Source organism: Peromyscus maniculatus, chromosome 1 (assembly GCF_049852395.1).
Source record: "Peromyscus maniculatus bairdii isolate BWxNUB_F1_BW_parent chromosome 1, HU_Pman_BW_mat_3.1, whole genome shotgun sequence".
In the NCBI taxonomy this organism is placed as follows: domain Eukaryota; kingdom Metazoa; phylum Chordata; class Mammalia; order Rodentia; family Cricetidae; genus Peromyscus; species Peromyscus maniculatus.
This window is the reverse complement of record NC_134852.1, coordinates 90,990,238-90,999,654: the sequence shown is the minus strand read 5'-3', so window position 1 is coordinate 90,999,654 and position 9,417 is coordinate 90,990,238. Positions and strand designations below refer to the sequence as shown.

Sequence of the window (9,417 nt, the reverse complement as noted above, 5' to 3'; positions counted from 1 at the left end):
AAAGAGGCAGGAGTTACTTGAGCTGGCTTTTGCTATTCCAGAAGCATCATCAGGTTGTCCAGGAAACTCCAGCCAGGTGACTGGTTGGGTTGACTGAGGGGCATGGTCCCCATAGGTGGTGGCCATCAAGGAACACATGGAAGGGACCTGGGGACAGAGGCTGTCAAACTCCAGAGGATGCTCATTTCCAGTTGCAACTGGTAGGTGGGTCTCCTCTCCCCACCCCCACCCTGTGGGCCCCCGATGCTGAGGACTACGGCAGGGATGATCTCTCTGTGTCCCTTTGGGAGCTCATCCTGGCAAGTGTGAATCATAGGAAGCTTTGGCACTTGTCTGGTTCTGTCTTGGGGCCAGTCTAGGGGAACAGGCACCCAGACCTGTGTCCTTTTGGGAAGGAGGGGGCAGCATCCTGGAGTCAGGGGTGTGATGCCCACACCAAGCTGGGAGCTATGGGAAGTTGCTTTCTGCCCTAGATCTCTTTCCTCAACTGGAAAATAAAGGTGCAAGGAAGAACTATCGTGTCCAATCCTGTCTGGACCTCAAAGTCCCTCTCTAAGTGGGACACTGTGCCCTGGTGGCTCAATAAATACTCAATTGAGTTTGGGAGTCACCTGACTGGGTCATGGGTGCTGTGACCCTATTCAGCTACTGCATTTCTTGAGCAGCTATCCTGTGTATAGGAACCCTGAGGGGCAGGTGGGGTCTGTTATGATCTTCACTGCACACTGGGAGGAACAGACTCAAAGGAGTTTCATAGCTCACCCACAGTTACTCAGCAGGGAAGAGCTGAGTGTAGTGTACACTAAAGTAAGTGGGGCCTGTGTGTGAGTGTGCTTGTGTGTGTGCATACATGTGTATGTGTGTGTGTGTGTGTGCTGTAACTTTTCTCATCTTTCCAGAATTAGTGACAGTCCTTAAGGTCTATTAGGCCCCAAAGTTGGAACTAGACTACTTCTAAGAGATGAGAGAGAGGAAAAAAAAATAGACCTTTAATAATCATCTAAGCCAGCTCTTCCTTTAGGAGAGGGGGAAACTGAGGCTCAGAGAGGGAGTGTGGAATATTTCTTTACACTGTGTGAATATATGTTGCTGTGATTGGTTTAATAAAGAAGTTGACTGGCCAATAGCTGAACAGGATAAACTTAGGTGCGAGAGCAAAACTGAGAATGCTGGGAGGAAAAAGGGCGGAATCTGAGCGAATCACCAGCAGACAAAGAGAGAAACAAGATGGGCGTGCTGGACTGAGAAAAGGTATCAAGCCATGTGACAAAGCATAGATAAGAAATATGGGTTAATTTAAATGTTAAAATGAGCTAGTAACAAGCCTGAGCTATTAGCTGAACATTTGTAATTAATACAAGGCTCAGTGTGTTTATTTGGGAGCTGCTGGTGGAACAGAAACTTCTGCTAACAAGAGAGTAACTTGCCTAAGGGTACATCAACGGACCATGGGCTGCCATATAGGATCAGGGTCCTCACACATGGGAGGCCCCATGTATGGCCAAGATCCTGGCCAGGGAATCAACAGCTTCCTCCCTTCCCTCTCTCCACCAAGGCTGTTTTGGTGACTTGTTTTTGATCCAGAGTCTGATGTATCCCATGATGCCTTGAACTTGCTATGTGGCTGAGGATGCTCCTCCTGCCTCCATCTCCCCAGTGCTGAGATTACAGGTGTGTACCATCATGCCCAGTTTTATATAGTATTGGGGATTGAACCCAGGGCCTTCTGCATGTGAGGCAAACACTGTACCAGCTACATCCTCAGCCCTAGTGGCTTTTTTTTTTTTTTAAACGAAGTAGTGAAAGGGCCCAAGATCCCCCCCTGATTATTTCACTGATGTTCCCAGCCTCTATAATCTGTAACACAGGAAGGATGGATTCCTCATTACGAACTCACAGGGTTCCCCTTAATCTTGCCTCCTCTGAGATCCCCTCCTCAACTCTCTGCTCTCCCTCAGTCAACTTAAAACATTAGCTGCCTCCACCTGCTAGTAGATCATCATATCCTTTCCCCAGAGCCTGCTAGGCTCCTGAAGATGGCCCAAATCCAAGTAACAGGATTTACTAGTGACTGAAGCATGAAATGTGCCCATACCCCTATACAATCCTCACCTTTACATTTTGCGTTTAAAATCTAGGCACTGACTACGGTCTCCCTATAATTTACCTGATTTGTTAGGGAATAACTTTCCTCTGGCACTTAACATCAGGCTGAACGGGGTCCCCTTAGAACTGAGATTGAAGTCCCTTGCTATGATTTAGATTTTGCATGTGCCCTCACAGGCTTGGTGCCCAGGATGTACTAAGGGAGGTGAGGCCTTGCAAGAGGACCTGAGGCTACCTCTCTCTGCTTCTAGGTTCCTAGAGTGTGTGCTCTGCTCTGTCATGCTTTCTTGTGATGACCTCTGTCTTCATGAGGTCAAAAGCAACTTGTTCTAGACCAGAACCTCCAGAACTATGAACCAAGATTAATGTTCCCCTTTTAATTGAATTACCTTGGTATTTTGTTAGTGGCAGAAAGCAAACGTAATCCCTACCATCTAGTGCCTCAGAAGGGGACTGAATTAGGACACAGTTGTTTTAAGAGGAAATTAAGATGAAATGGGGCGGAGGGATTGGGGAAATGGCTGAGTCAGTAAAAGTGCTTGCTCTTCAAGCATAAGAATCTCCAGGACTCTTATAAAAAGCTGGGTATGGCTGGGTGTGTCTGCAGCCCCAGCATCGAGAAGCAGAGATAGACTGAACCTGAGGTGGCCAGCCAGGCTAGCCTAAACAGTGACCTTCTGGCTTAGGAGAGACCCTGTCTTAAGGCAGTAAGGTGCAGGCTAGCCCAAACAGTGATCTTCTGGCTTAGGAGAGACCCTGTCTCAAGGCAGTAAGGTGCCAGGCTAGCCTAAACAGTAATCTTCTGGCTTAGGAGAGACCCTGTCTCAAGGCAGTAAGGTGCAGGCTAGCCCAAACAGTGATCTTCTGGCTTAGTGAGACCCTGTCTCAAGGCAGTAAGGTGCAGGCTAGCCCAAACAGTGATCTTCTGGTTTAGTGAGAGACCCTGTCTCAAGGCAGTAAGGTGCAGGCTAGCCCAAACAGTGAGCTTCTGATTTATTGAGAGACCCTGTCTCAAGGCAGTAAGGTGCAGGCTAGCCCAAACAGTGATCTTCTGGCTTAGTGAGAGACCCTGTCTCAAGGCAGTAAGGTGCAGGCTAGCCCAAACAATGAGCTTCTGGTTTAGTGAGAGACCCTGTCTCAAGGCAGTAAGGTGCAGGCTAGCCCAAACAGTGAGCTCACGGCAACCCTGGCAGGCCTGGATCGCAGAAGGGGAGGCGTGGCGGGCCTGTTCCCCATTCAACAGCAAGGCTTTTCCTTTTAAAAGAGCAAGGAACCGTATAAAAGAAAATCAGAAGCAAACAGATTTTTGTTGGTTTTCCTTTTCTTTTTAATTATAAAGCAATTATAAAACAAGCATATAAGATGCTGGCCAGCTGTCACCAGCAAGCAGGGCATGGATGTGTTCTTCTCCCAGACCTAGGCCACCCCATTCTCACAGCAGCTGAGACTCTACAGAGCTCCGAGCCTTTAGAACAGCAGGTCTCAACCTGGCGGTTGAGACCATGAGAGAACATGGATATTTACATTATGATTCATTATGATTTATTTTCATAAAGTACAGTTATGAAAAAAAGTACAGTTATGAAGTATCAATGAAAATAACTGAATGGTTGGGGGGGGTCAACACAACATGAGGAACTGTTTTAAAGGGTCCCAGTATTAGGAAGGTTGAGAGCCACTGCTCTCGAGGATACCCAGAAGTAGAGGGTACTGTCAGAGCCCCCTCCAGTCAGGGAAGGTACCTACTGTCTGTTCCAGACAGCTTCCATGGAAGGCATCACCTGGGAAAAGGGATCCATGACTAAAGAAAGCCCAACATGTCACAGGAGAGATGAAGGCACTCCCAATCCTGACTCCACACTGACAGGGTCCGGGCAAGGCCATTATTAGTAGAAGATATTCAGTGGGGGACCTCCCAGGTCTTCCTGCCAAAGTTCAGGACAGCCACTGAGCTGCAGGCCTGAGCTTGGGATGGGGCTGGCCGCGGGGAGCTGGAAGGCAGGGCTGGAACCCTGGTCGTCAGAGCTGGACAGCACCTCGGCACTGTGGCCCCAGCAGCCCCACTGAGGTTGAAGCTGACGTCTCTGGCACGAAGGGCCGGGCAGGAGGGGTGGGCTTCCCAGGGACAGGCAGGGTTCTGGAGACACGGAAACACTCTGTAAGAGAAATAAGAAGGGCTTGCTCCCTGGCCACTGATTGCAGATTTCAAACCTGGCTGTTTCCCCAGAGTGTAGCTGGTGGTGTCTGGAGGGCCCCAACAGTGCAGTGGGGCGCAGAGGTCAAGATCACTGGTTCTGGAGACACACTGCCAACCTTCAAATCCTAGCTCTGCTACTCACTAGCTATGAGAAAGAAGCCTCTCCGTCTCAGTTTTCCCACCTGTAAAATGGGGATGCTAATGCTTTATAGGGCTGTATTAGCAGGGATGAATAAACAGATACAGGTAAAGTACAAGGAATGGTATAGGCAAACAGTGATTGCTCGGTGAAACTTAGTCATTAATATAATCTTTTGTGGACCACAAGACATCTATGAATGAATAAACCTCAAAGCAGACCCATAGGTCACCAACTCCAGAAGAATCTATTCAGGAAGTGCTGCCAACCCCCCGGGCTTCACTCACTCGATAGTGCAGCCCTCACCTTCCACCCTGGCCCCTGTGTAAACCCGAGGGCCATCATCCTCTCTTCCCCGGGCTGTCGCACAGCCGTGACGGTAACCGTGGCGGTGGTCTGAACTTGCCAAGGTCTCATCTCTTCCCCTACAGCTGCCAATAAGGCTCCGTTCATCCTCCCCTTCATTGGAAAACCTGGGACCTGGAAAGCAGGAGACCCCGTACGGACTAGAGACCACCCATCCACTCTGTTTCCAACCGACGCCTGGGGACCTCCCCGGGGAAAGCGGCAGGGGCCCTGGGACCTACCTGGTACACTTGAGTCAGCTCTTCAGGAGCAGTGGGTGGTGACCAGGGTCCAGCCTTGTTCCTGGGCTCTGGGGATGTCTGCACGCCAGAACAGGCTTGGGGTGGCGTCCACTGAGAGGTGTCAGGGGCTCTCCCTAGGGGCTGGTTCAAGGGTGACTGAATTTGGGGACAATAGGGAGGTGTCACCCAAGGATCCACGTTGGAGATCCTGCTCCCAAGGTTTTCCGGTGAGACTCGGGGTCCAGGACAAGCGGGAGGAGACCCCCAGGGCACCCCACCACTGATGGCTGATCCCAGGCCAGGGGCAAGCATCGGAGCCGGCGAGGGGCCACCGTCGGGGCACAGAGGGCATCGGTGAGAGGACGCGGTGTCCGCGCTCCGCCGGCGCCTGCTCTGCAGACTGTCCTCGCTGAGGCCCAGCACGGCCGACAGGTGGCCGATGTAGCGGATGGCCAGGCGCAGCGTCTCGATCTTGGTCAGGCTCTGGCCGGCGGGCGCCACGGACGGCGGCAGGAAGCGGCGCAGCTCGTGCAGCGCGCGGGCGAGCGTGCGCATGCGCAGCTTCTCGCGCTCGCTGGCGCTCTGCCGCTGGCCTCCCGCCGGCGCGGGCCGTGCACGTCGGGGCGCGGCCGTCGGGGCCGCCTGGGCTTTGCTGGTGCCGCGGGCCAGCCCCGCGGACTGCGTGGGGCAGCGGGGGATGTAGCAGGGACACGATCCGGATGAATCGGAGGAGGAGGAGGCCGGGGACGTGGAGTCCGAGTGCTGCGGGGCCCAGCCCCAGCCCTGGGCGAAGACCCAGTGGTCGAGGCCCGGGAGGCCCTGGGGAGGAGGAGGTGACTGGGCCATGGCTGGTGTGACTCTGGGAAGCTGGACCGGTCACCGGTCACCTCCAGGTCCTAGCTTTTATCTGGCCCAAAGGTGCGAGGTGGCCCCCTGCCAGGTTGCAGAGAGGTGTCAAAACCCACAGAGCCCAGGGAAGGTCTGGGCAGGGGGGCGCTGGGAAAGCGGGCCCATTTGCGGAGGTGTGGATTCTGACCCCTCGAAGGCTCTAATTGAGGCCCCTGCTGCCGGGAAGTGTGGGAGGGACGATTCGCATCTGGATGGAGTTGCTAAGCTTCTCACTGATCCCCCACCCGCACTCCGCCCCGCGACTGCAGGGAGAGTGGACAGGAACGCGCTGCCACTGTGGATGGCAGTTCCACGGGCTGCCCACCCGGCTGTCCCTCGAGTGCCTCATCGGCCCACTTGAGGCATGGCCACCCCTTGTCATTAGCCTATGATGAGCTAATTCCTAGCAACTTTCCCCGGTGCCTTCCGGTGTGCGGCCCAGGACCGACCCAGCGACAGCCCCGGAGGGATCTGTCCGCAGAGGCAGGACGTGGGTCCTCAGACTCCACATTAGCTAACTTGCTGAATGACACTAAGAAAGTCACCTCATGTCTCACAGCTATCTCTACCCCACCCCCTAAAAATGGAACCCGGCAGCCTGGAGGAAAGGAATGGGAAGAGGAAATGGGAGGAAGTGGGTGCCAAAGCCAATTATGCCTCGTGTCGCCTTGAAGTCATCTAATTCCCCCCGGAGCCTTTAGTGTCCTCAATCCCAGGAGTAATTGTTGCAGAGTGGCTTCTGGCCCCCACTGGATGACCCTGAAAGTGACAGTGGGCCTTAATTGCACCTGCCACCTATAAAGAAGGGGCGGACACAGTCAGGTGTGGTGGCGTATACCAGTAATTTAGCACTTGGGAGACTGAGGCAGGAGGATGGGGGTGGGGCAGTGTTTGAAGTCAGCTTGAACTACTTACTAAGACCTTGTCCCAGAAAAGAAAACCGAAGCAAAACAAAAAAACAAAACAAAACAAAAAAACCCACGTACTTCCACCAGAGCAGGGGCTCATGGCTATCATCCAAGCACTTGGGAGGTAGAGGCAGGAGGATCAGGAGTTCAAGTCCATCTTTAGTTAGAAAGTTTGAGGCCAGCCTGGGCTACATGAGACCCTGTCTCAAAAAACTAAACAAATAAAACCCATGTCCTAACATACCAAAGCATTTATGGGCACTCACTTGCCTTTATTCTGGGCTCTTCACCTGTCTGAGCTTGTCCTTCTGGTGGGTAAAGCAGGAATAAGTAGGGCATCTCCTCCCAGGCCTGCTGTGAGAAATAACTAAGGTAATATAACTTTGGACGTACAGGTTCCCCTGGGGGACAATTGCAGTTTAAACAAGGCACCCGTGCCCTGCATGAGCTCCAGGAAAGGGTTTAATGAGAGTACCTGGGACCGTTGGGCCTTGTCGTGAGCAGCTGCTGCTGGGCCATGAACCAAGAGCATCATTTGATTAGAGGGGACATGGAGAGCATGCCAGAAGGGAGGGCCTGGCGGTGGGATGCAGGGTGCTGCTAGGGTGGCGGTGTGAGGGCCAGACACATCTGGAACCAGGCCCAGGAGTTGGGTTCTAGTCTCAAGACCATGGGGAGCCTTTGTGAGTTTTGAGCAGAAGGATAATTTAAAATATCAGTAATCAGTAAGTCAAGGTCAGTGTGACTCGAGTGCTCAAGAGGAGCTGGAGAGATGGCTCAGTGGTTAAGAGCACTGGCTGCTCTTCCAGAGGACCAGGGTTCAATTCCCAGCACCCACATGGCGGCTCACAACTGTAACTCCAGTTCAAGGGATCTGACACCAATGCAAATAAAAAAAAAAAAAAAAAGAGAGAGAGAGAGAAGGGCTGGAGAGATGGCTCAGTGGTTAAGAGCACTTATTGTTCTTACAAAGGACCTGGGTTCGATTCCCAGCTCCTGCATAATGGCTTACAACCATCTATGACTCCAATTTTAGAGGATCCAATGGGCACACATGATGTACATACATGCATGTGCACAAAATATTCATACACACAAATACATGAAAATAAATGAAAAGTTTTAGTTTATTTAAATAAATTTAAAATTTGTTTCAAGAATTGATTTAACTGGTACAGCCTGGAGTAAATAATGGCTATGTAAATGTTATTTTTAAAGTTAACTTTTTATTACCTACTCAAATATTTCACTGTGAGAAATGGAACCTGACAGATGAAGCCACACCCCCAAAGGCCCTGTGACTTTCCAGACTGACAGTCCTAGGTGGTCATCCACGGTCTTCTGGCTCATTCACGGCATCTACGTGAACTCATGAACTCAGGTCTCCTTAGGGAGTACACAGTACTGACTAGGTTTGGGGTCCGCCCTCTGGAACTCCTGTATTGAAAATACTCCCCAGCCCAACAGTGTGGAGGGCAGGGTCTTTGGAGGTGTCGGGGCCACAGGGCTCTGCTCTCCTGACTGGTCAAGCTCTCTACCACGATCACTCTGTTTAGAAAAGGGATGGCTTCTGCCATAGGCTCTCGCCACATGTTGGCACTGTGTCTCAGCCTCCAACGACACGAATTTCTTTTCTTTTTTGAGACAGGGTCTCTCTATTATGAAGCTCTAGCTGTCCTGGAACTCATTGTGTGGACCAGGCTGGGCACAAACTCACACCTGCCTGTGATGAGACTAAAGCCTTTATTTGGCGGGAGGGTGGACGGGGACAGACAAGTTCTCATTATGTAGTTCAGTTGAACCTCCTGGATGAGTTCTATTTTCTCTTTTATTTCCATCTCTTGATTTATCTTGTTGCTTCATTTCATGGGAGATTCCCTGCATTTTAATTTCCGTTTTTTGGGTCTGAGGATGAACTCAGTGATTGACCGTTTGTCTGGATGTGCCAGAACCCAGGTTTCATCCCCAGACTGCAAATGAAACAATAAAACCAACTCTTCTCTGCCACGGTTTGAATTTCCTAAAAGCTAATTTAAAAAAAAAAAATCTTAAGTATTCTCCTCCGTGCCCAGACAGGGTCTTACTGTGTCGATCAGGCTGGCCTTGAACACATAGAGATCTGTCGGGTCTCTGTCTCTGCCTCTGCTTCTGCCTCCCAGGTGCTGGGATTACAAGTTTGTGCTACCACACAATTTTGCCCTTTCTATAACAACTGTCTCTGGCAGGAACTGACTGGGGCCCTGTGAGAACACACTGATCCTTCTGAGGACAGCCCAGACCCCTCCTGTGAGATGCCGTATCTTAAAAGTCCCCACTGTCTTCATGCATAGAGCCCAGGTTGGACTTAGACGTGGGACTGATTCTCCTGCCTCTGCCTCTCAAATGTTGGCACTGTAAGGAGATGCTAACAGATCACTTTCCAGACCACCTCTTCACACCGAGAATCAAAATTCCAACTCAGGAACCTGTGGGAACATACTCAGACTACATCCAGTAGGCCACAGCAGCCCTGAAAGCCTTCATGACTGACTGTACCCTTCCCAGACTAATACCACCCTGACACCATTTTTTAGGAGACAGGGTCTCAAGTCC

The 9,417-nt window shown here is 51.4% G+C and overlaps 1 protein-coding gene across 2 annotated transcripts; it reads right to left on the bottom strand.

Moving 5' to 3' along the window:
• Nucleotides 1–3,409: 3,409 nt before the first annotated feature.
• Nucleotides 3,410–5,875, bottom strand: Mesp2 (mesoderm posterior bHLH transcription factor 2). Of its 2 annotated transcripts, XM_076545612.1 has the most exons (3): nucleotides 5,030–5,875; nucleotides 4,749–4,922; nucleotides 3,410–4,262 (listed from the first exon to the last, which is right to left on the bottom strand). In XM_076545612.1, the coding sequence occupies exons 1-3, from the start codon at nucleotides 5,873–5,875 to the stop codon at nucleotides 3,993–3,995; spliced, it is 1,290 nt and encodes a 429-aa protein (XP_076401727.1). In that variant the 3' UTR covers nucleotides 3,410–3,992. The 2 variants fall into 2 exon arrangements, with proteins under 2 accessions (XP_076401727.1, XP_006970077.2); XM_006970015.4 differs by lacking the exon at nucleotides 4,749–4,922.
• Nucleotides 5,876–9,417: the final 3,542 nt, after the last annotated feature.